We start from the raw sequence: 25,174 nt of genomic DNA, 5'->3' as shown, positions 1-25,174 counted from the left end.
GCAGATTAGCTGTGGCTTGGCTTGTTTGGGGCATTTGAGCTTTAATTGTTTCCCCCCACAGTTCTTGTCGGTCTGACTTGTGGAAATCGGCCACGGGACTGTGTAATCATGGCTTTGGATGTTTTCAGCCAGTTTTTGGGCTTGCCCAGATGTGGGAGGGGAAATAGGGATGGAGAGTGCAGCAGGAAAACATCTGCATGTGTCTGAGGAAGCCCAACAGCTTGAACTTAAGAGGTTTTCTAACATACTGAGCCAAAGTGCCTCTCTTAAGGGCGGGCTGCACATGTGAATGATAGATTGCAATAAAGATATGTTTGATAATCCTGACTGCAGCAGGATTTTGGTCTTAGCTTCTACAATTAAATTACACGGTCACAGTGATGATGGGCAATTTTGTCTGAGGATTTCCGTACTCCTCTCTATGACCTTGCCATGCTTTCCACCTCTCCTCTCTGGAGGTAGATCATGGAGGAGACTTGACAGGGCTCCAAAGTGATCAGATTTTAGTCGTTTGAAGGGGATGCTGGGCGTTTTCTAGGATTTAAATATCTTAAAGCAGATGGCTGAAGTCAGTGTACCCTGCAGAAAGAGCTGTGCTGTGTCCCAGCCCTGAAGCTGTGCTCCCACTGACACACCACGTGGCACACCAGAACCTTCACCGAGCACTTTTTTGCCGCTGGTTCAATTTGCCACACCATGCACCGCATTAAAATCCAGGTCTCGTGGTTTCTCCCAGTCGTAGAAGAGGAGGAAAATAAGCCCTTCTCTGTTGTAACCAGCTGGCAGGGAGCTCCGCTGCACCCACCCACGCTCTCCCCGTGCCTGTGCCCAGGCAGGTGGTGGAGTCTCCTCTGGAGACATTCAGCCTGGACACGGATCTGTGCAACCTGCTCTGGGTGGACCTGCTTTGGCAGGGGGTTGGACTAAATGATCTCCAGAGGTCCCTTCCAACCCCATGTGCTTCTCCCCTACTTACACTGTGTGTGCTGCATCTTCTCATTGACACATTCTGGTGCAGGATGCTTATTTCTTATTCCCACCTCCATTTTAAGGAGAATGAAGGCACCTGAGTGAGAGGGTTTAGTTGACTTGGGAAGGTTTTGGCAGTGAATAAAACCCCATCCCCTGCAACTCTGCGCTTGCCCTCCTGCCACAGCTTCTTCTGACCTTGCAAGGGGACCTGGACAGGTTGGATCGATGGGCCAAGGCCAATGGGATGAGGTTCAATAAGGCCAAGTGCCGGGTCCTGCATTTGGGTCACAACAACCCCAGGCAATGCTACAGGCTTGGAGAAGAGTGGCTGGAGCTGCCCAGCAGAAAAGGACCTGGGGGTGTTGGTGGACAGCCAGCTGAACAGGAGCCAGCAGAGTGCCCAGGTAGCCAAGAAGGCCACCAGCATCCTGGGCTGTGTCAGGACCAGCGTGGCCAGCAGGAGCAGGGCAGTGATGGTGCCTCTGGACTGGGCACTGGTGAGGCCTCACCTCAAGTGCTGGGTCCAGTTTTGGGCCCCTCACTCCAAGAAGGACATTGAGGTGCTGGAGCGTGTCCATAGGAGAGCCACCAAGCTGGGGAGGGGTCTGGAGAACAAGTCACACGAGGAGAGGCTGAGGGAACTGGGCATGTTTAGTTTGGAGAAGAGGAGGCTGAGGGGAGACCTCCTTGCCCTCTACAGCTCCCTGACAGGAGGGTGTAGAGAGGTGGGGGTTGGCCTCTTCTCCCAAGGGAATGATGACAGGAGCAGAGGAAATGGTCTGAAGTTGGGGCAGGGGAGGTTTAGATGAGATCTTAGGAAGAATGACTTTCCTGAGAGGGTGGTCAGGCACTGGAACAGCCTGCCCAGGGAGGTGGTGGAGTCACCATCCCTGGAGGTATTGAAGAACCGTGTAGACGTGGCACTTCAGGGCATGCTCTAGTGCCCGAGATTGTTGGGTTGTGACTGTTTGTGATTTGTTTGTTTCTTTGGGGTTTTTTTTGGGGGTGGGGGAGGTTGGGGTTTTTTTTTTGTGTTTGGACTCGATGATCTCAAAGGTCCCTTCCAACCATGAAGATTCTGTGATTCTGTGATTCTGTGATTCATTTGAACCCTGAGAAGAAGGTGGACCCTCAGCGGGGATCCCAGGAAGAGTTTGTTTGGGTTTTTAATTTCACCCTATGGCCAGGCTGCTGTGGTTTCAGGCTGTGTTGCTGGTAGTTAATTAGGCAGCCAGAGGCTTGAATTTTTAGTGCTGGCTGGCAGCCAGGTGCAGATATTCCAGCCTGGCACCATCACTGGCTGGGACACCACCTCCCTGGGCAGGCTGTTCCAGTGCCTGACCACCCTCTCAGGAAAGTCATTCTTCCTAAGATCTCATCTAAACCTCCCCTGCCACAACTTCAGACCATTCCCTCTGCTCCTGGCATTATTCCCTTGGGAGAAGAGGACAACCCCCATCTCTCTACACCCTCCTTTCAGGGAGCTGTAGAGGGCAAGGAGGTCTCCCCTCAGCCTCCTCTTCTCCAAACTAAACATGCCCAGTTCCCTCAGCCTCTCCTCGTGTGACTTGTTCTCCAGACTCCTCTAGATCTCCATTGGCAGGGCCCAGGTTTCAGGGCAGCGGCATCACCTCTGGCATTTGTAGGGACCCCCCAACCGAGGAGGGTACATCCAGGGACTGGCTTTTCCAACCCCTGGGTACCTCCAAGTGGGAGCCTGCTGCCCGGGGAGCTGGGGAGCTTCACTGTTGCTCCCCTGCCTTCCTGGACCAGCACTGGTCCTTTAGCGACACGTAATCGAAAGCTGTACCAAGAAACGGGAACAGGGGAACGTGTCCCATCCTACTTGGAGCTGTTGGGCCACGTTGTTGCAGGTGATGATTAGGACTGAACCAAATTACTCTATCAGCACATCCTAAATAAACCCTTAAAGACTTTTCCTTGGTTGGGTTGTTTTGGTTTGGTTTGGTTTTTGTTTTTTTTTGATTTTCCAATCTCCGTTATCACTGTAATATTTCATGCTTCACGCTTCTGGAAGAAAAATTCAATATTCAAGAACAAAGCAATCCACAGCTTTCCTTCATTTCAGTCTTTTGTATCCTAGGGCTGTCCTAACTCAATAACAGAGGTTTTATTGTGTCACATTTCTCCATTGCTGACTGCAACCAGCCTGGCTAATCCTTTCACTGCTGCCTTATCAGTATTATTATTTTTTTTAAAATTCATTGTTTGTCCATTCCACTTTCTCAGCTTTTAGGGTTTTTTCTTGTTTCCCTCACCCTCCGGTTCTATGAAATTTGTGGCTGCCCTCTGTGATTGCTCGGTCTGGTAAGTGGTCAGACACAAAGACATGCAGGTAGTTAATATTGGGAGCCTGATGTGGGCACCTGCCATTACATTTTCTGCCGTTGGGGAAGAGGTAAAATTCAATATTCTTTTTTTAGAGAAATACAGATTGCACCTTTGGGATGCGTGGCTGTGAAGGTGCTCTCACATGGGAGCGAGCGCCCTTGTGGCAGAAGCATGTTGCTTCTGCTGTCCATCAAGCAAAGCAGCTCTATGAAATAACTGGACAATCTGTGATTTATTTTCTTTTTTGCCATATGAGAATACTTTCGATTTTGAATAAATGAATATTTAATAGTCCCTTTGGGAAAAAAAAAAAAAAAAAAAAAAAGAAAATCATTGCCAAATGTCAAAACTGAGTGGTGTTTCTTTTTGGTGGGACACATCAGCTGGGGATACTTGCTCTCCTCTCACGCTTTCCAATGTGGCACACCTGAGAAGTTCACCAGGACAATCCCGCATCACCTGCTTGTTGCTGCTCCTCACCAAGCGCCCTTTGTATCTCTTGGGCATGAGGAGACATCTGCTAATCAGCCAAAGTCCCGCCCAGGGCATCCCGAACAGCTGTCCTCATTCAACCCCTTAATTCTGGTTTTTAAGTGCTTTCCATCAGGGCTGGGAGATACTCCTGAGGTGGTTTTCCCAGCCAGGGCACAGCCTGAGGTTATTTAATCCTTTTCCCCCTCTGTAGGAAAGGATGCTCTTCCAGAGGTGACGTCTCAGGGCGGTGTTGGTGCTTCTAAACAGCTGTGGTTTCCACGTGAAGACCAAGGTAAGCACCAATCAAATCAGATACCCTTTCCTGGGAGTGTACCTTTGTCTTGGATAAAAGATGCTAATAACTTTTGGGGGTAAGTTTCTAACAGCATGATAATTGATTATATTAGGAGGGGTGGTTGACACCCCAGAGGGCTGTGCTGCCATCCAGTGTGACCTGGACAGGCTGGAGAGCTGGGCAGAGAAGAACCTAATGAGGTTCAACAAGGACAAATGTAGGGTCCTGCACCTGGGGAGGAAGAACCCCAGGCACCAATACAGGTTAGGGATGGATCTTCTGGGAAGCACTACTGAGGAGAAGGATCTGGGAGTCCTGGTAGATAGCACACTTTCCATGTGCCAGCAATGTGCCCTTGTTGCCAAGAGGGCCAATGGGATCCTGGGCTGCCAGGATAGGAAAGAGTGTGGCCAGTAGGTCAAGGGAGGTCATCCTCTCTCCCTACTCTGCACTGGTGAGGCCACAACTGGAATACTGCATCCAGTTCTGGGCTCCCCAGTTCCAGAGGGACAGGGAACCACTGGAGAGAGTCCAGTGTAGGGCAACAAAGATGATTAAGGGATTGGAGCACCTCCCTTACAAAGAAAGGCTCAAGGAGCTGGGACTCTTTTAGCCTGGAGAAGCAAAGACTGAGGGGAGACCTTATTTATGTTTATAAGTATCTAAAGGGTGAGTTGAAGGATGTTGGAGCTGGACTCCTCTCAGTGGTTTCCAGCAATGGGACAAGGGGCAACAGGCACAAGCTGGAACATGGGAAGTTCCACTCAAATATGAGAAAAAAACTTCTTTATGGTGAGGGTGGCAGAGCCTTGGAAGATGCTGCCCAGGGAGGGTGTGGAGTCCCCTTCTCTGGAGATCTTCAAGCCCCGCCTGGATGCTCCTGAGTGATGTGCTCTGGGCAGCCCTGCTTTGGCAGGGGAGTTGGACTGGATGATCTCTAGAAGGTCCCTTCCAACTCTGACAAATCCGTGATTCCGTGATAACCTCCCAGCTTTTCCATCGTGGCAGCCTCAGGGCACCCTTTGCCATCGCAGTGGCATTTGAGGCACTTGGAATATCAGGGATGCCTACAGAAAGGCTCTGCCACGTGCTGAGGATTTTCCTCTCCCATCAGTTCTGGTATTTCCTCACAGGCTGCTGGAATAAGCTTGTGTGACTGTTGGCAAAGCACTGTTATTTTTTTTTTCCCCTACCTGTGTTTTTATAACTATGCTGAATTATTTTGGGAGGGGGGGTGGGGAAAAAAGAGTGAGCTTTAGGTTTCTCCAGGATTTTCAAAGTTGTTTCATTGTTCGAAGACTTGCTGTCCAACTACTTCCAGATGCTTCACAGAGGGAGGATTTCTAGCATTTCTGGTTGCAGTAAGATTTCACCTCAAACTGAGGTGCTTTAAAAACAAACAAAAAAATCAAATGTGGAATCCTTAAGCTGTATGTTTCAAATGTTGACTCTTGCATGAATACCCTGCGGTTGTAAATGTACTCTGGTATCTTTTGATGTGTTCTTGCAAGTTTTAATTATAGAATCATAGAATGGTTAGAGTTGGAAGGGACCTCAAAGATTATCAAGTTCCAACCCCCCTGCCCTGGGCAGGGACACCTCCCACCAGTCCAGGTTGCTCCAAGCCCCCTCCAACCTGGCCTTGAACCCCTCCAGGGATGGGGCAGCCACAGCTTCTCAGGGCAACTTGGACCAGGCTCTCACCACCCTCACACCAAAGAATTTCTTCCCCACATCTCAGCTCCATCTCCCCTCTTTCAGTTTAAAACCATTACTCCTCGTCCTATCGCTACACTCCCTGATGCAGAGTCCCTCCCCATCTCTCCTGTAGGCCCCTTTTAAGTACTGGAAGGCCATTGTAAGGTCTCCCTGGAGCCTTCTCTTCTCCAGGCTGAACAACCCCAAATCTCTCAGCCTGTCCTCACAGCAGAGGAGCTCCATCCCTCTGATCACTTTCATGGCCTTCTGCTGGACCTGCTCCAACAGGTCCATGTCCTTCCTGTATTGAGGACTCCAAAGCTGGACACAGCACTCCAGGTGGGGTCTCACGAGCACAGAGTAGAGGGGTAGAATCACCTCCTGTGACCTGCTGGCCACACTTCTCTTGATGCAGCCCAGGATGGGGTTGACTTTCTGGGCTGCCAGTGCACATTGCTGGCTCATGTTGAGCTTCTCGTCCACCAACACCTCCAAGTCCTTCTCCTCAGGGCTGCTCTCCAGCCATTCTCTGTCCAACCTGTATTTGTGCCTGGGATTGCCATGTCCCAGGTGCAGGACCCTACACTTGGTTTGGTTGTACTTCATGAGGTTCACATGGGCCCACCTCTCCAGCCTGTCCAGGTCCCTCTGGATGGCATCCCTTCCCCATAGCATATTGACTGTGCCACACAGCTTTGTGGCAAACTTGCTGAGGGTGCACTCTATCCCACTGTCCATGTGTCCGACAAAGATGTTAAACAGCACTGGTCCCAGTACTGACCCCTGAGGATCACCACTCGTCACTGGCCACCACTTGGACATTGAGGTATTAAGCGCAACCCTTTGAGTGCAGCCATCCAGCCAGTTCCTTATCCAATGAGTGGTCCATCCATCAAATCCATGACTATCCAATTTTGAGACCAGGATGTCATATGGGACAGTGTTGAACAATTTGCATAGATCCAGGTGATAATTCTGTAATAAATAACCTATTTCCTGTGTAGAGGGCTGAGGGGTCAAGGGCAAAACAAAGAGAGAATAGGTGTCCATGCTAAAATCCTTTCTGTAATTCAAATGGGAGATCAAGCACATTGATAAGAATCATCCTGGACTGGCACAAGTCAGTAGGTTCCTCTTTAAGTAACTGTGGGCCAGTAGCCACATGGGATGAGGTTCTGTTCAAAGCTCCATGCTGCCCTAAGCTTTCTCCATGTAAAGTAATAAGAAATAAATTTCTCCTGGAATTAGCAGTCTGAGTGATGACGAATAGGTGTACCTGATGGTCTTCTCACCTATAACCAATTCAGCTTATGGCACAGTTTCAATAAATGGAGAATGTGGTAACTTAAGAATGTTCAAGCATTTTTACTTATTTTTTTACTGGGGAACAGCCTGGTTCTGCCAGGGCGAATAAAGAAAGGTCTCTTCTATCCCTTGAAGAACAACAGTAGCTCCTTTCACAGGCTGCAGGAACTCCTTCCCTAGCACAGGATGCTCAAGGCAGCTCTCAAGGAAGTCACTAATACTTCCAAAATTCACCAGGGAAGCCACAGGTCTCAGCACGGTTGTGCTTGCAGCTGCCTGCCAGGCTTGGTCCTTTCTTTCTATGGTTTCTCTGTTGTGCTCATGTCTCTTGGCCAGTTATGTGTTTCCTGGGGACTGTATTTTTATTCTTTTCGAACCTTGGACCGAATGAAGAAGAGAGCGTGGGTTTTCTTACAACAAGCTGCAAAAGTTGCATGTGTTTAATGAATGTGGAACTGTGTCCTGCAGGCTGCAGCTTAGCAGAGGGGAATAACGCCAAGCTAGTAACTTAGCACATTTATTTCCTTTTAATAAATCCTCCGCTTCATGTACCTAGGGGCTCCTTCAGTGGCACCAATCAACATACTCATTTTCCCTCAGTGTTACACTTCTTGAACCTATTTATTCTGTTATAGTTTAAATTCTTCTTGGTCTTATCAGCTCACCCTTACACACTGCTTTGCCTGCCTCCTATGGAAGACCTCTTTCTTATCCTTGCTTTATTCCAAGCGTTGGATAAAATCCTTTTTAATTGCTGCCATCTGATCTGATTCTGCCCTGGGGATAAAATTTGTTTTTCTAAATAAATGATCTCTGCAGCCTTACCCAGCTGTCAAAAATTACTATTGACTATCTTACCAGACCATGTAATGATGCCACCTCTACCTGCTTCGTTAACTATTTAAAGATTAACGCTAGGTCTAGTCTAGTTTTTAGGAGACAAAGGCAAGAGTGAAATGTATTATCTCATTCCTCAGGGTGCAATTCTCTCCGCAATCTGAAAGAGTGAATTTTGATATAGAGAAGTTAATGCTGTACCCTCTTTTTTTTTTTTTTCATTAATTGTCTGCTTTTTATCAAATCTCATGTCTGCTTTATCAGATCTGCTCGAGTAAGGTACTATAATTGAAGCATCTTCCAAATGTAATTTCCCCTTCTCGGAAGTCCTGCAACTATTAAAAAGAAATAATGAAAAAAGTTCTTCTACAAAGTCTATTTTAGACAAGGAACACATGCCAAGTCCAGGTATTAACAACTTGGCAACTATGCCCTTGAACACAAAATCCTTCTCCTCATCAAATTGATCAGTAACCTAAAAAAGAGCGTTTTAAGGTAATATGCCCATTCCTCGTTTCTTTTCTTCAGTTAAAGGAAGTATGTTGGCACACATTTCCTTTCAAATTGGCTGTTGGCCTTTCCTAAGAGTAAACTTGGTGAAATACAATAACTGAGTTCTGTACATACACTTTTGCCATTCAGAGATTTTGCTCATGAATGGGTGTGGGGGGGGCTACCAGGAGCTGTGTAGATGATAAAAAACTCGTGGTTTTATTTCTGCACAAAGCCCAGTGTGGCAAAAAGCTGCTGTTGCACAGCTGGTGTTCAAAACTGCCTGGATGCTGCTCAGTGAACTTCCACTCCTTCCCAATCGCAGAATGCTATGGGGTTGGAAGGGACCTCTGGAGATCATCTAGTCCAACCCCCTGCCAGAGCAGGGCCACCCAGAGCAGGTTGCACAGGAACGTGTCCAGGTGGGTTTGAATGTCTCCAGAGAAGGAGACTCCACCACCTCCCTGGGCAGCCTCTGCCAGGGCTCTGCCACCCTCAGAGGAAAGAAGTTCCTCCTCATGTTTGGATGGAACTTCTTATATTCAAGTTTGTGCCCATTTCCTCTTGTCCTGTCACTGGGCACCATTGAGAAAAGACCAGTCCCGTCCTCCTGACTCCCTCCCTTTAAGTATTTATAAGCATTGATCAGATCCCCCCTCAGCCTTCTCTTCTCCAGACTAAAAAGCCCCAAGTCCCTCAGCCTCTCCTTGTAAGGGAGATGCTCCAGGCACATCTACATGAAGCACCCCTCCAGGCAACCCCATTTCGGACCATGTTTCTCTGAATTTTATTCCCTGTATTGCCTCATCGATGCTTTCTCCCTCTCTCCAGCAGAGAGCTGTGTCCCCCTGTAGCTTTGCCTCCTGCTTCTGGTCTTGCATGGCAATTTGACCTCCCAAGGGCATGACTTCCTTAACCCTAAAAGCAAGGACTTTGAAATCACATCCCGTGGCCTCAGCCTGGAGGACAGTTCCTTGTTGCCAGCATTGGTATAGGTGGATTACTTTTTTTTTTTTCAGCTTTATGTTGAACTTGATGTTCAACATAAAAGTCTTCCCACCCATTACATTCTTCATCACACAAAAGGATTGAAGTTTTAAACTTTTTAAGATGATACGAGACAGAAACCCAAAGAACGTGCCATTTTCTAGTTAGGGCAGGAGATACAGGATCACCACAGGTAATCCCTCTCTCTCCTTGGAGCTTGCCTTGCTGGTGGACCATCTCAGCATATGTCCCTGCTGAGCCCCCGGAGTGAGGGGAACAGGCAAGCTCCAGCAGAGCAGAAGGGATGGCCACTGCCCTGGTGTCTCTTCTAAGGTCTTTGGTGTTTCTCTTTGGCCTGGCAGGACCCATTATGCCATTATCTCTAATTGTAATGGATGCTCCCCAGCTCATCAGCCCTGACTTGGGCACTCTCCAGGAGTGTAATTATGGTTGCCGCAAAAATATGCACAATGTTCCCACTGCATCCGTTAAGAATGTTTTTACAAGGAGTTTCTAATGCTGTAAGTGTGTTTTGGAGATGACGTAACTTCTGCCTAAATCTCACTGTCTCTCTCACAGGCTCTGAATACAGAGCTCTAAATGTTTTATATGAACAGTTAAAAGACACTCTTCGAGACTCTTTTGCAGAAAGTCTCTTTTTCTGTGCAATAGCAAATCCAAACCAGTAGTTTGTTTAAAGACAAAGGGGTACGTGCTCTTACAACATATGCTTTACTCACTTATGGATTAAAAAGAAAATGAACCATTTTGGTTTAAGACTAAGCTCACGCTTTATTTTCACTAGAGGATCTATAAGCTTTAAATATACAGCAGCTTTAAGCATGCTGTGCCTTTTTCACATTAGACCCACCTTCTTTACATTCCTTTGGCAGTTTAGATGTCTGTGCCAGCTCTCAAAATTGATGACTCTTGCCCTGCTGAAGACTCAAAGGATTGAGATGAAAAAATTATTTCAACTTTCGATCTCCATCCCTCCTTGACAGACAAGGAGAACTTTTAGCCATTACTGAAACTGAAGAAGATAGTCTAGGCGTTAATAAAAAGGAGAGAACACTGGTATATGCCCTGGCTTGTGAGGAACAGGCTCTGCCTTCCAGTGACATAAACCAATTTTTTTAATGGCTGTAATTTTGTTACTGCTGATTTATTGAGTCCTCCGTTGCGAAAATTACACCACCCTCTTTGAATGGCTTGATAGTTAAAACTCAAGCTAAGTCAAAGAAGAGGAGTGTAAGAGATCTGAGGAAGGAATACTTATAAAATTCCATCCCTAGTTTATTAGTAAGGAATTCCAAGTGCTGGAATTATCTGGAAGACTGTCTGAAACTGTAGTCTTTGTTCACTATCTAATCATTCTTTGTCCTTTCTGGGCCTCAGGATTTCTTGGGGTTCTTTGTTTTGGTCTTTGGTTTAGTTTAGTTGGTCTGGGTTCGGTTGTTTTGGCTTAACTGAGGTACCAGACATTAAATATGTGTAATGTATCTGGAAGAATAGAGAGAAAACTGCTATCAACGCAAATAAAAATGTGTATAAAAGATTTATTGTAAACAAAACAGTTCTGTGCAAAGAGTGAGGAAAAAGGCTTCTGTTTTTCCAAAACCACCACATGACTTGGTAAAAAACCCACCAAACCTACTCTGTTGGCACTCTGCACAGGAACAATCCAACAGCTCAAGCTAGTTGTGTAAAAGGCTTTGAGTGGAGCTCCAATCTCCCAGGTTGAAGGGAGCTTTTAAGATCTATTCTTTTAATATCTTTGAAGGTAAAGAATGACCCAACAAAAGGGAAACAGAGCTGTAGCAGCACAAGCTAACCTCTGTTAGCTCCTCAGCGTGTGACCTCCCCAGCCAGCGCCGGGGCCCCTACCAGCCAGAGGAACTGCCCTCCCTTCTTTACCCAGGCTGTAAAAATCTGGCCCGGGATGTTCCTCCAGCTGATCAAACTCGTTAAGGCGAAAGTGGGTTGCCAGTTTGTTCACCATTCTCTTCAGGGTGACAAAAGCCGCAACGACTTGGAACATGAGGAACAGGGCAAAGACGATATGGACCGCTCGCTCCAGGGGCAGAATTATCAGACCTTCATTAAATAGCAAGAAGAGAATTATAGGCAACTGCAGGAGGAGAGTCAGGAGCCAAAACCCAGCCAGCTCAGGGACCTATAGTAGGGAGACATCACCTATTAAAAATTGGCATCTGGAGATGGAAAAAAAAATTTGAAAATCTTGTGAAGAAAAAACATTTTTAATTTTCCAAAAGCCAGTATGTAATGGGAAATGGCAAAGTGAGGTGGCTTAACATTTCCATATACTGTGGTTTTAGCCATACTATTTTTTTCTGACAAAACAGTTTTAGGGAGCAAGAAGGCTCTCCTCTGGGGGAAAATTTCTTGGAATGCACAAAATTAAGTGGAAGCTGATGCCAGAGGAAGAGAAGATGCAGACTGTAACTTAAAGAGAAATAACCTTCTCTTCAACTTAAATCTCTCAGATGAACAGTTAGACCACTTCATTTATGTTAAACTCCAAAAAACTCTCCTGCACAAATTAATACGTACATGTGGTACCATACCTTCTCCTGCAGATTGCCCATGTATCCCAGGTAGAGTCGGATGATCTCTATCAGAGAGGTGAGGATCATGATTGTCACCAGGATGAACTTGTAGTAATCTGACAAGACCGGATACTAGAGGGAAGAAGAGAGTGAAAGTTTCTGCTGTCCTATTTCATTACATGCCGACTGTGATTAAGTGAATAAATGGAAAGGCTTTCAAATACTCTTGAACCTCCAGTTTCAAGGAATTACCGAATAAACCTAACAGCCTCTAACTCTGGTGAGCTCACTCTCAGGTGACACATCACTTTCCTTCAGGACTCACCTTCACATGGAGCATGACAACTGCACTGAGCCACCAAAATGGGAAAAAATAAACGTTGAAATAGAGGGACATCTGCAGTGGTAAACTGGAAAGTATTTCATTATCTGTAGATAGAGAGAAGTCTTTATCATTCCTAGTTTGTTCCATAAGTCCCTTCCATAAATATGACAGAAACATACTGCTTCATCTTAGCTTCAAGCGGGGCACGAACATTCTTCCCAGTCAAATTAAATGTTAAGAAAAACATTTTTGTGTATATATCCGAAACCTTCTTACCCTATCTCGAGTCGCACCATTTCCTGGAATCTAATGCAACTTTCAGTTCACAGGATGGGGAATTGTTATCACTTAGTCATATATTCAAGGCGAGTGTCTAATCGTTGGTAACCTGGTGGCTTTTGGCTTTCTCCACAATCTCTGACTGACAAGACTGAGCTCAAGTAGTGCTGTGTACTGTATATACTGTACTGTATAGTGCTGTATACTATTGCAGAGAGAGCTAGCAGTTATTTCATTGCTGTTCCTAAGAGAATGGCCAAAGTTTCAGTGGGTATGTATTTATTGTTATTTTGTAGATGATCTTCCTGAGTAAGGACTTACTGCTCGAGAGCAGGTTTGCATTGCCCGCTCTTAATTTTCAATTTTTTTTAACTAGACATTTGGATGGAAGCAATGTTGCAAGAAACCAGTAATTCTCCTAAATCTTAAGAGCTAACAATTTCAAATATGTGTCAAACTAAAACTTAACCTTTAAATTTTGGAGAGAACAAAATGCTTTCCTACAATGTGGGGAAAAGCAAATATTGAACTCTAACATCTAGACAGTAAATTCTGTATTTAGGATTTAATAATAGACACAAATATTAGACTCAAAAAAAGCAAAAATGTCAAAGGCCATTCATTTTTAATGGATGAAGCTTTATTATCATATTCCAGTTAACTGACATTGCATCCACTTGTGCTTCAATTACCAACAGTCTCTTTTATCATGTTTGTCTCTGGGCACACCTTTACTTGGTACTACCTGAGCAAGTCACCTCGTTGTGACCTGCTGGTTTGTTTTCAAGTGCTGTGATATTCAACTGGAAATCAGTCTGAACAGTCACATTGTCTCACTTTCGGCCTCAGAACCACCTCTATTTTTTTTTTCCCCTACCTGTGTTTTTATAACTATGCTGAATTATTTTGGGAGGGGGGGTGGGGAAAAAAGAGTGAGCTTTAGGTTTCTCCAGGATTTTCAAAGTTGTTTCATTGTTCGAAGACTTGCTGTCCAACTACTTCCAGATGCTTCACAGAGGGAGGATTTCTAGCATTTCTGGTTGCAGTAAGATTTCACCTCAAACTGAGGTGCTTTAAAAACAAACAAAAAAATCAAATGTGGAATCCTTAAGCTGTATGTTTCAAATGTTGACTCTTGCATGAATACCCTGCGGTTGTAAATGTACTCTGGTATCTTTTGATGTGTTCTTGCAAGTTTTAATTATAGAATCATAGAATGGTTAGAGTTGGAAGGGACCTCAAAGATTATCAAGTTCCAACCCCCCTGCCCTGGGCAGGGACACCTCCCACCAGTCCAGGTTGCTCCAAGCCCCCTCCAACCTGGCCTTGAACCCCTCCAGGGATGGGGCAGCCACAGCTTCTCAGGGCAACTTGGACCAGGCTCTCACCACCCTCACACCAAAGAATTTCTTCCCCACATCTCAGCTCCATCTCCCCTCTTTCAGTTTAAAACCATTACTCCTCGTCCTATCGCTACACTCCCTGATGCAGAGTCCCTCCCCATCTCTCCTGTAGGCCCCTTTTAAGTACTGGAAGGCCATTGTAAGGTCTCCCTGGAGCCTTCTCTTCTCCAGGCTGAACAACCCCAAATCTCTCAGCCTGTCCTCACAGCAGAGGAGCTCCATCCCTCTGATCACTTTCATGGCCTTCTGCTGGACCTGCTCCAACAGGTCCATGTCCTTCCTGTATTGAGGACTCCAAAGCTGGACACAGCACTCCAGGTGGGGTCTCACGAGCACAGAGTAGAGGGGTAGAATCACCTCCTGTGACCTGCTGGCCACACTTCTCTTGATGCAGCCCAGGATGGGGTTGACTTTCTGGGCTGCCAGTGCACATTGCTGGCTCATGTTGAGCTTCTCGTCCACCAACACCTCCAAGTCCTTCTCCTCAGGGCTGCTCTCCAGCCATTCTCTGTCCAACCTGTATTTGTGCCTGGGATTGCCATGTCCCAGGTGCAGGACCCTACACTTGGTTTGGTTGTACTTCATGAGGTTCACATGGGCCCACCTCTCCAGCCTGTCCAGGTCCCTCTGGATGGCATCCCTTCCCCATAGCATATTGACTGTGCCACACAGCTTTGTGGCAAACTTGCTGAGGGTGCACTCTATCCCACTGTCCATGTGTCCGACAAAGATGTTAAACAGCACTGGTCCCAGTACTGACCCCTGAGGATCACCACTCGTCACTGGCCACCACTTGGACATTGAGGTATTAAGCGCAACCCTTTGAGTGCAGCCATCCAGCCAGTTCCTTATCCAATGAGTGGTCCATCCATCAAATCCATGACTATCCAATTTTGAGACCAGGATGTCATATGGGACAGTGTTGAACAATTTGCATAGATCCAGGTGATAATTCTGTAATAAATAACCTATTTCCTGTGTAGAGGGCTGAGGGGTCAAGGGCAAAACAAAGAGAGAATAGGTGTCCATGCTAAAATCCTTTCTGTAATTCAAATGGGAGATCAAGCACATTGATAAGAATCATCCTGGACTGGCACAAGTCAGTAGGTTCCTCTTTAAGTAACTGTGGGCCAGTAGCCACATGGGATGAGGTTCTGTTCAAAGCTCCATGCTGCCCTAAGCTTTCTCCATGTAAAGTAATAAGAAATAAATTTCTCCTGGAATTAGCAGTCTGAGTGATGACGAATAGGTGTACCTGATGGTCTTCTCACCTATAACCAATTCAGCTTATGGCACAGTTTCAATAAATGGAGAATGTGGTAACTTAAGAATGTTCAAGCATTTTTACTTATTTTTTTACTGGGGAACAGCCTGGTTCTGCCAGGGCGAATAAAGAAAGGTCTCTTCTATCCCTTGAAGAACAACAGTAGCTCCTTTCACAGGCTGCAGGAACTCCTTCCCTAGCACAGGATGCTCAAGGCAGCTCTCAAGGAAGTCACTAATACTTCCAAAATTCACCAGGGAAGCCACAGGTCTCAGCACGGTTGTGCTTGCAGCTGCCTGCCAGGCTTGGTCCTTTCTTTCTATGGTTTCTCTGTTGTGCTCATGTCTCTTGGCCAGTTATGTGTTTCCTGGGGACTGTATTTTTATTCTTTTCGAACCTTGGACCGAATGAAGAAGAGAGCGTGGGTTTTCTTACAACAAGCTGCAAAAGTTGCATGTGTTTAATGAATGTGGAACTGTGTCCTGCAGGCTGCAGCTTAGCAGAGGGGAATAACGCCAAGCTAGTAACTTAGCACATTTATTTCCTTTTAATAAATCCTCCGCTTCATGTACCTAGGGGCTCCTTCAGTGGCACCAATCAACATACTCATTTTCCCTCAGTGTTACACTTCTTGAACCTATTTATTCTGTTATAGTTTAAATTCTTCTTGGTCTTATCAGCTCACCCTTACACACTGCTTTGCCTGCCTCCTATGGAAGACCTCTTTCTTATCCTTGCTTTATTCCAAGCGTTGGATAAAATCCTTTTTAATTGCTGCCATCTGATCTGATTCTGCCCTGGGGATAAAATTTGTTTTTCTAAATAAATGATCTCTGCAGCCTTACCCAGCTGTCAAAAATTACTATTGACTATCTTACCAGACCATGTAATGATGCCACCTCTACCTGCTTCGTTAACTATTTAAAGATTAACGCTAGGTCTAGTCTAGTTTTTAGGAGACAAAGGCAAGAGTGAAATGTATTATCTCATTCCTCAGGGTGCAATTCTCTCCGCAATCTGAAAGAGTGAATTTTGATATAGAGAAGTTAATGCTGTACCCTCTTTTTTTTTTTTTTCATTAATTGTCTGCTTTTTATCAAATCTCATGTCTGCTTTATCAGATCTGCTCGAGTAAGGTACTATAATTGAAGCATCTTCCAAATGTAATTTCCCCTTCTCGGAAGTCCTGCAACTATTAAAAAGAAATAATGAAAAAAGTTCTTCTACAAAGTCTATTTTAGACAAGGAACACATGCCAAGTCCAGGTATTAACAACTTGGCAACTATGCCCTTGAACACAAAATCCTTCTCCTCATCAAATTGATCAGTAACCTAAAAAAGAGCGTTTTAAGGTAATATGCCCATTCCTCGTTTCTTTTCTTCAGTTAAAGGAAGTATGTTGGCACACATTTCCTTTCAAATTGGCTGTTGGCCTTTCCTAAGAGTAAACTTGGTGAAATACAATAACTGAGTTCTGTACATACACTTTTGCCATTCAGAGATTTTGCTCATGAATGGGTGTGGGGGGGGCTACCAGGAGCTGTGTAGATGATAAAAAACTCGTGGTTTTATTTCTGCACAAAGCCCAGTGTGGCAAAAAGCTGCTGTTGCACAGCTGGTGTTCAAAACTGCCTGGATGCTGCTCAGTGAACTTCCACTCCTTCCCAATCGCAGAATGCTATGGGGTTGGAAGGGACCTCTGGAGATCATCTAGTCCAACCCCCTGCCAGAGCAGGGCCACCCAGAGCAGGTTGCACAGGAACGTGTCCAGGTGGGTTTGAATGTCTCCAGAGAAGGAGACTCCCCCACCTCCCTGGGCAGCCTCTGCCAGGGCTCTGCCACCCTCAGAGGAAAGAAGTTCCTCCTCATGTTTGGATGGAACTTCTTAAATTCAAGTTTGTGTCCATTTCCTCTTGTCCTGTCACTGGGCCCAATTGAGAAAAGCCCCGTCCCGTCCTCCTGACTCCCTCCCTTTAAGTATTTATAAGCATTGATCAGATCCCCCCTCAGCCTTCTCTTCTCCAGGCTAAAAAGCCCCAAGTCCCTCAGCCTCTCCTTGTAAGGGAGATGCTCCAGGCACATCTACATGAAGCACCCCTCCAGGCAACCCCATTTCGGACCATGTTTCTCTGAATTTTATTCCCTGTATTGCCTCATCGATGCTTTCTCCCTCTCTCCAGCAGAGAGCTGTGTCCCCCTGTAGCTTTGCCTCCTGCTTCTGGTCTTGCATGGCAATTTGACCTCCCAAGGGCATGACTTCCTTAACCCTAAAAGCAAGGACTTTGAAATCACATCCCGTGGCCTCAGCCTGGAGGACAGTTCCTTGTTGCCAGCATTGGTATAGGTGGATTACTTTTTTTTTTTTCAGCTTTATGTTGAACTTGATGTTCAACATAAAAGTCTTCCCACCCATTACATTCTTCATCACACAAAAGGATTGAAGTTTTAAACTTTTTAAGATGATACGAGACAGAAACCCAAAGAACGTGCCATTTTCTAGTTAGGGCAGGAGATACAGGATCACCACAGGTAATCCCTCTCTCTCCTTGGAGCTTGCCTTGCTGGTGGACCATCTCAGCATATGTCCCTGCTGAGCCCCCGGAGTGAGGGGAACAGGCAAGCTCCAGCAGAGCAGAAGGGATGGCCACTGCCCTGGTGTCTCTTCTAAGGTCTTTGGTGTTTCTCTTTGGCCTGGCAGGACCCATTATGCCATTATCTCTAATTGTAATGGATGCTCCCCAGCTCATCAGCCCTGACTTGGGCACTCTCCAGGAGTGTAATTATGGTTGCCGCAAAAATATGCACAATGTTCCCACTGCATCCGTTAAGAATGTTTTTACAAGGAGTTTCTAATGCTGTAAGTGTGTTTTGGAGATGACGTAACTTCTGCCTAAATCTCACTGTCTCTCTCACAGGCTCTGAATACAGAGCTCTAAATGTTTTATATGAACAGTTAAAAGACACTCTTCGAGACTCTTTTGCAGAAAGTCTCTTTTTCTGTGCAATAGCAAATCCAAACCAGTAGTTTGTTTAAAGACAAAGGGGTACGTGCTCTTACAACATATGCTTTACTCACTTATGGATTAAAAAGAAAATGAACCATTTTGGTTTAAGACTAAGCTCACGCTTTATTTTCACTAGAGGATCTATAAGCTTTAAATATACAGCAGCTTTAAGCATGCTGTGCCTTTTTCACATTAGACCCACCTTCTTTACATTCCTTTGGCAGTTTAGATGTCTGTGCCAGCTCTCAAAATTGATGACTCTTGCCCTGCTGAAGACTCAAAGGATTGAGATGAAAAAATTATTTCAACTTTCGATCTCCATCCCTCCTTGACAGACAAGGAGAACTTTTAGCCATTACTGAAACTGAAGAAGATAGTCTAGGCGTTAATAAAAAGGAGAGAACACTGGTATATGCCCTGGCTTGTGAGGAACAGGCTCTGCCTTCCAGTGACATAAACCAATTTTTTTAATGGCTGTAATTTTGTTACTGCTGATTTATTGAGTCCTCCGTTGCGAAAATTACACCACCCTCTTTGAATGGCTTGATAGTTAAAACTCAAGCTAAGTCAAAGAAGAGGAGTGTAAGAGATCTGAGGAAGGAATACTTATAAAATTCCATCCCTAGTTTATTAGTAAGGAATTCCAAGTGCTGGAATTATCTGGAAGACTGTCTGAAACTGTAGTCTTTGTTCACTATCTAATCATTCTTTGTCCTTTCTGGGCCTCAGGATTTCTTGGGGTTCTTTGTTTTGGTCTTTGGTTTAGTTTAGTTGGTCTGGGTTCGGTTGTTTTGGCTTAACTGAGGTACCAGACATTAAATATGTGTAATGTATCTGGAAGAATAGAGAGAAAACTGCTATCAACGCAAATAAAAATGTGTATAAAAGATTTATTGTAAACAAAACAGTTCTGTGCAAAGAGTGAGGAAAAAGGCTTCTGTTTTTCCAAAACCACCACATGACTTGGTAAAAAACCCACCAAACCTACTCTGTTGGCACTCTGCACAGGAACAATCCAACAGCTCAAGCTAGTTGTGTAAAAGGCTTTGAGTGGAGCTCCAATCTCCCAGGTTGAAGGGAGCTTTTAAGATCTATTCTTTTAATATCTTTGAAGGTAAAGAATGACCCAACAAAAGGGAAACAGAGCTGTAGCAGCACAAGCTAACCTCTGTTAGCTCCTCAGCGTGTGACCTCCCCAGCCAGCGCCGGGGCCCCTACCAGCCAGAGGAACTGCCCTCCCTTCTTTACCCAGGCTGTAAAAATCTGGCCCGGGATGTTCCTCCAGCTGATCAAACTCGTTAAGGCGAAAGTGGGTTGCCAGTTTGTTCACCATTCTCTTCAGGGTGACAAAAGCCGCAACGACTTGGAACATGAGGAACAGGGCAAAGACGATATGGACCGCTCGCTCCAGGGGCAGAATTATCAGACCTTCATTAAATAGCAAGAAGAGAATTATAGGCAACTGCAGGAGGAGAGTCAGGAGCCAAAACCCAGCCAGCTCAGGGACCTATAGTAGGGAGACATCACCTATTAAAAATTGGCATCTGGAGATGGAAAAAAAAATTTGAAAATCTTGTGAAGAAAAAACATTTTTAATTTTCCAAAAGCCAGTATGTAATGGGAAATGGCAAAGTGAGGTGGCTTAACATTTCCATATACTGTGGTTTTAGCCATACTATTTTTTTCTGACAAAACAGTTTTAGGGAGCAAGAAGGCTCTCCTCTGGGGGAAAATTTCTTGGAATGCACAAAATTAAGTGGAAGCTGATGCCAGAGGAAGAGAAGATGCAGACTGTAACTTAAAGAGAAATAACCTTCTCTTCAACTTAAATCTCTCAGATGAACAGTTAGACCACTTCATTTATGTTAAACTCCAAAAAACTCTCCTGCACAAATTAATACGTACATGTGGTACCATACCTTCTCCTGCAGATTGCCCATGTATCCCAGGTAGAGTCGGATGATCTCTATCAGAGAGGTGAGGATCATGATTGTCACCAGGATGAACTTGTAGTAATCTGACAAGACCGGATACTAGAGGGAAGAAGAGAGTGAAAGTTTCTGCTGTCCTATTTCATTACATGCCGACTGTGATTAAGTGAATAAATGGAAAGGCTTTCAAATACTCTTGAACCTCCAGTTTCAAGGAATTACCGAATAAACCTAACAGCCTCTAACTCTGGTGAGCTCACTCTCAGGTGACACATCACTTTCCTTCAGGACTCACCTTCACATGGAGCATGACAACTGCACTGAGCCACCAAAATGGGAAAAAATAAACGTTGAAATAGAGGGACATCTGCAGTGGTAAACTGGAAAGTATTTCATTATCTGTAGATAGAGAGAAGTCTTTATCATTCCTAGTTTGTTCCATAAGTCCCTTCCATAAATATGACAGAAACATACTGCTTCATCTTAGCTTCAAGCGGGGCACGAACATTCTTCCCAGTCAAATTAAATGTTAAGAAAAACATTTTTGTGTATATATCCGAAACCTTCTTACCCTATCTCGAGTCGCACCATTTCCTGGAATCTAATGCAACTTTCAGTTCACAGGATGGGGAATTGTTATCACTTAGTCATATATTCAAGGCGAGTGTCTAATCGTTGGTAACCTGGTGGCTTTTGGCTTTCTCCACAATCTCTGACTGACAAGACTGAGCTCAAGTAGTGCTGTGTACTGTATATACTGTACTGTATAGTGCTGTATACTATTGCAGAGAGAGCTAGCAGTTATTTCATTGCTGTTCCTAAGAGAATGGCCAAAGTTTCAGTGGGTATGTATTTATTGTTATTTTGTAGATGATCTTCCTGAGTAAGGACTTACTGCTCGAGAGCAGGTTTGCATTGCCCGCTCTTAATTTTCAATTTTTTTTAACTAGACATTTGGATGGAAGCAATGTTGCAAGAAACCAGTAATTCTCCTAAATCTTAAGAGCTAACAATTTCAAATATGTGTCAAACTAAAACTTAACCTTTAAATTTTGGAGAGAACAAAATGCTTTCCTACAATGTGGGGAAAAGCAAATATTGAACTCTAACATCTAGACAGTAAATTCTGTATTTAGGATTTAATAATAGACACAAATATTAGACTCAAAAAAAGCAAAAATGTCAAAGGCCATTCATTTTTAATGGATGAAGCTTTATTATCATATTCCAGTTAACTGACATTGCATCCACTTGTGCTTCAATTACCAACAGTCTCTTTTATCATGTTTGTCTCTGGGCACACCTTTACTTGGTACTACCTGAGCAAGTCACCTCGTTGTGACCTGCTGGTTTGTTTTCAAGTGCTGTGATATTCAACTGGAAATCAGTCTGAACAGTCACATTGTCTCACTTTCGGCCTCAGAACCACCTCTTTTCTGACACTGCCTTTTTTGTTCCGTATCTTCCAACCACTCTCATACCTGTCCTTGTTCCATCTCAGTCTGGCATCCCTGTTTCCATTCCGGCCACTTGCAGCCTGGGACAAGTCTGTTCCAGAAGTCTTTAAGCCAGTTGCAGAAGTATTCATGATGGCTACTAGACTAGGTGGGAAGGGAGGAGGATTTGGGAACAGAGCTGGGACAGACCTTAGGGGTAGGGTGTGAGGGGCAGGAATTTGTTATACTGAAATAAAAAGTGCAAGACAACTAATTTTTAATTTTTTTTTTACACCGCATTTTTAAGCATCATCTGCGAAGGAATGAAAATCTAAACATCTACTAAATCTAAACACTACCAAACAGTTTCACTATCTACCTAAAATTGTCCCAGATGTGCTAGTGAATGAATCTCTTAAAGAGCAGGGCTTTGGAGGGTGCTGAGATGCAATTCTAAAACACTGCTTTATCTTTTGAGAAAACATGACCGTCCAATTACAAGTAACTCTGTTTCTGCCCTATATGCATTAGATGAAAATTTAATGGTGCATGGACATTTTACTTAAAAACAGAGAAGCCAAGAGCTCTAATTTCAATTGTGATGACAACGTTTTAGGCATGTTAAAGGCTTCAAGTGCATAGCATCGGTATTTGTAACTTCTACTTAAGTTTTCAAACTGTTAGCAATATAACCCAATTCTAATTCATCTTTCTATCACTAAACTGAACTAATGCTTATTTTCTGGGATTGCTAAAACTCATGGAAAAGCCAGACAGTATTGCAATGGCCAATTCTTTGACGCTCAAGCAAGTCACTAAGGTAGGTATGTGTAAATTTAATGTTTGAAATCCTGATCTCCAAGAATTTAGTGGTGCACTTGCAATTGGTTTCAGTAGGCTGGATATTCACACAGGAGTTTTCATAATGGGAAATGGAAAAGAAATTACTACAACCAGAAATTATTCCTGGCGTTAAGAAAAATATTTCAGTGTTGTTTGAGAAATGAAATGAAGAATTAGTAACTAGTAAAGTGTTAGCAGTGTAACTGCAGAGAGAAAATGAGTACTCCTGTCTGGAAAGAAGAATGACTTTTTGGTCAATTTTATCAGCTTGGAATGGATTTATCAGTTGAAATGAACATAACAGTCTGCCTACATAGTTAAGGTTTATTTTCATGGCTACTCTCTCTCTAAAGATACAAAAAGGGGGTAAGTTGGCTGGCAAGTTTCACTGGCAATATGATGAAGGAACAGTTATCAGTCATGACGATAAGCTTTGGAAAAATAAAGAGAAAGCTGGAGTATGGCAAGCTTGAGTTTTTGCGACCTAACTCTAGCTTAGTACAGCACTTCGTGCTTTACGGGTCTGGTGTCCTACCTGTGCAGGAGTTTTAATGTGATAGCTCGGGTCTTTTATTTGTTCTGTGTTCTCCATAAATCATTTTTACTTGGGCACAGGCAGGGTGCCTGCTGCCTGTGTAATGGATTTTATCTGCGATATTTTATGCAAACTCACTTAACTGTAAAGGCGGGCGTAAATTTTCTCCACACCCGCTTTAAAATCAAGACTGTTCCCTGCTTAAATATTTAAGGGAGCCTGTCTCGGGCCTGCAACACCACAGCAGCCTGAGCTGCAGGGGGATGGAGCTGCTGCTTGTGGCTTCACCCCACACCATGTCCATGAAGCCACATTCCATGAACTGAGGGTGAAGCCAAGTCTCACCCGAAAGACATCTCCGCTCATCGCAGCCGGACCGGCTACCGGGCCCCTCCATGTGGCGAGAGCGACGGGGCTCCGGGAAGCCGCCACCTCAGCGCCCCTGCCCCATCGCGATGGGCGGAAGACCGCCATCTTCCTTTCCTGGGGGCTCCCCCCCCGCCCTCCCACCTTCGCGCCGCCACTGCCACTTTTGTTGCTGGCGAACCACCACCACCCCGCTTTACCTGGGCGGTCGCCCGGGTACTGCGGGCCGGTGCGGTGGCTGTCGGTGAAGACGGTGCGGCTGAAGGAGCTCAGCCGCCTCCTCAGGGGCGGGGGCAGCGACATGGTGCGGCGCCGCGGCTCGCCGTTGCTGTGGGGACGGGGCGCGCAGGCGCCGTGGGGAGGCGGGGGTGGCGGCGGCCGGGCCTCCCGCTCCCTCAGGGTGAGGCCTGTCCCCGCGCTGCGGAGAGCGGTGCCACTGCCCCGGGGACGGTGTTATAGTGGAGCTCTCTGGAGGAGAAACCGAGAAACGTAAGGAATGGCAGAGTGGTTCGGGTTGGACGGGACCTTAAAGATCATCCGGTCCCACCCCCTGCCCTGGGCAGGGACACCTCCCACCAGACCAGGTTGCTCCAAGCCCCCTCCAACCTGGCCTTGAACCCCTCCAGGGATGGGGCAGCCACAGCTTCTCGGGGCAACCTGGGCCAGGCTCTCACCACCCTCACACCAAACAAGTTCTTCCCCACATCTCAGCTCCATCTCCCCTCTTGCAGGGTCAAACCCTTCCCCCTCCTCCTAGGGCTCCCCTCCCTCATCCAGAGTCCCTTCCCAGCTTTCCTGGAGCCCCTTGAGGGACTGGAAGGGGCTCCAAGGGCTCCCCAGAGCCTTCTCTTCTCCAGGCTGAACCCCCCAACTCTCTCAGCCCCCCCTCCCAGCAGAGGGGCCCCAGCCCTCCCAGCATCTCTGTGGCCTCCTCTGGCCCCACTCCAGTAGCTCCATGTCCTTCTGCTGGTGGTGGCCCCAGAGCTGGAGGCAGCACTGGGGGAGTGTCTCCCCAGAGCGGAGCAGAGGGGCAGAATCCCCCCCTGGCCCTGCTGGCCACGCTGCTGGGGATGCAGCCCAGGATGGGGTTGGCTTTCTGGGCTGCCAGGGCACGTTGGCAGCTTGTGTTGAGCTTCTCATTCACCAACACCCCCAAGTCCTTCTCCTCAGGGCTGCCCTTCATCCATTCTCCTCCCAACCTGGATTTGTGCCTGGGAGTGCCTGGGCTTTTCCTGCGACTTCAGAGGCAGCAGCTGAGGTTCCTGGCCCAGCCTTGGATATCTGAGGAGGCTTTGATTTCTGGGTGTGAGCTGCTGCCCCGTATGCAGTGGTTGCCTGCAGAGGTGTGTGTCCCAGCCCGGGCTCTGCAGGGATGCAGCGAAGGAGCTGGCTTTGCGGGGGTGAGGAGTGGTCTCTAAATAGCCAGATTTCCTGGAAGGAGGCAGCACATACTATGAATTTACCTCAGAGGGCTGTGCTGCCATCCAGCGAGATCTGGACAGGCTGAAGAATTGGGCAAGGAAGAACCTCATGAGGTTCAACAAGGAAAAGTGCAGGATCCTGCACCTGGGAAAGAAGAATGTTAGGCATCAATACAGGTTAGGCATGGACCTGCTGGAGACAAGCTCTGAAGAAAAGGATCTGGGGGTCCTGGTGGACAACAAAATGACAATGAGCAAGCAGTGTGCTCTTGTGGCCAGGAAGGCCAACGGAATCCTGGGCTGTGTAGGGAAGAGTGTGGCCAGCAGGTCAAGGGAAGTTATTCTCCCCCTCTGCTCTGCACTGGTGAGGCCACAACTGGAATC

At 45.9% G+C, this 25,174-nt stretch overlaps 2 protein-coding genes across 2 annotated transcripts; both read right to left on the bottom strand.

The window, feature by feature from the left end:
* Positions 1-10,954: 10,954 nt before the first annotated feature.
* LOC106901797 (transmembrane protein 17-like) lies at positions 10,955-23,491 on the bottom strand. The gene is made up of 4 exons (XM_014964793.1): positions 21,619-23,491; positions 12,308-13,441; positions 12,001-12,114; positions 10,955-11,588 (listed from the first exon to the last, which is right to left on the bottom strand). Exons 2-4 carry the CDS (start codon positions 12,482-12,484, stop codon positions 11,253-11,255), a joined length of 627 nt encoding a protein of 208 aa, XP_014820279.1. The 5' UTR covers positions 12,485-13,441; positions 21,619-23,491; the 3' UTR covers positions 10,955-11,252.
* Positions 19,132-23,815, bottom strand: LOC106901796 (transmembrane protein 17-like). The gene is made up of 4 exons (XM_014964792.1): positions 23,570-23,815; positions 20,485-20,588; positions 20,178-20,291; positions 19,132-19,765 (listed from the first exon to the last, which is right to left on the bottom strand). The coding sequence occupies exons 1-4, from the start codon at positions 23,670-23,672 to the stop codon at positions 19,430-19,432; spliced, it is 657 nt and encodes a 218-aa protein (XP_014820278.1). The 5' UTR covers positions 23,673-23,815; the 3' UTR covers positions 19,132-19,429.
* Between the last annotated feature and the right edge of the window lie 1,359 nt (positions 23,816-25,174).

The sequence above is a fragment of the Calidris pugnax genome, unplaced genomic scaffold (genome assembly GCF_001431845.1).
Source record: "Calidris pugnax isolate Ruff unplaced genomic scaffold, ASM143184v1 scaffold219, whole genome shotgun sequence".
Lineage (NCBI taxonomy): Eukaryota > Metazoa > Chordata > Aves > Charadriiformes > Scolopacidae > Calidris > Calidris pugnax.
The sequence above is the reverse complement of the archived record's forward strand: the minus strand, read 5'-3'. Positions and strand labels throughout refer to the sequence as shown.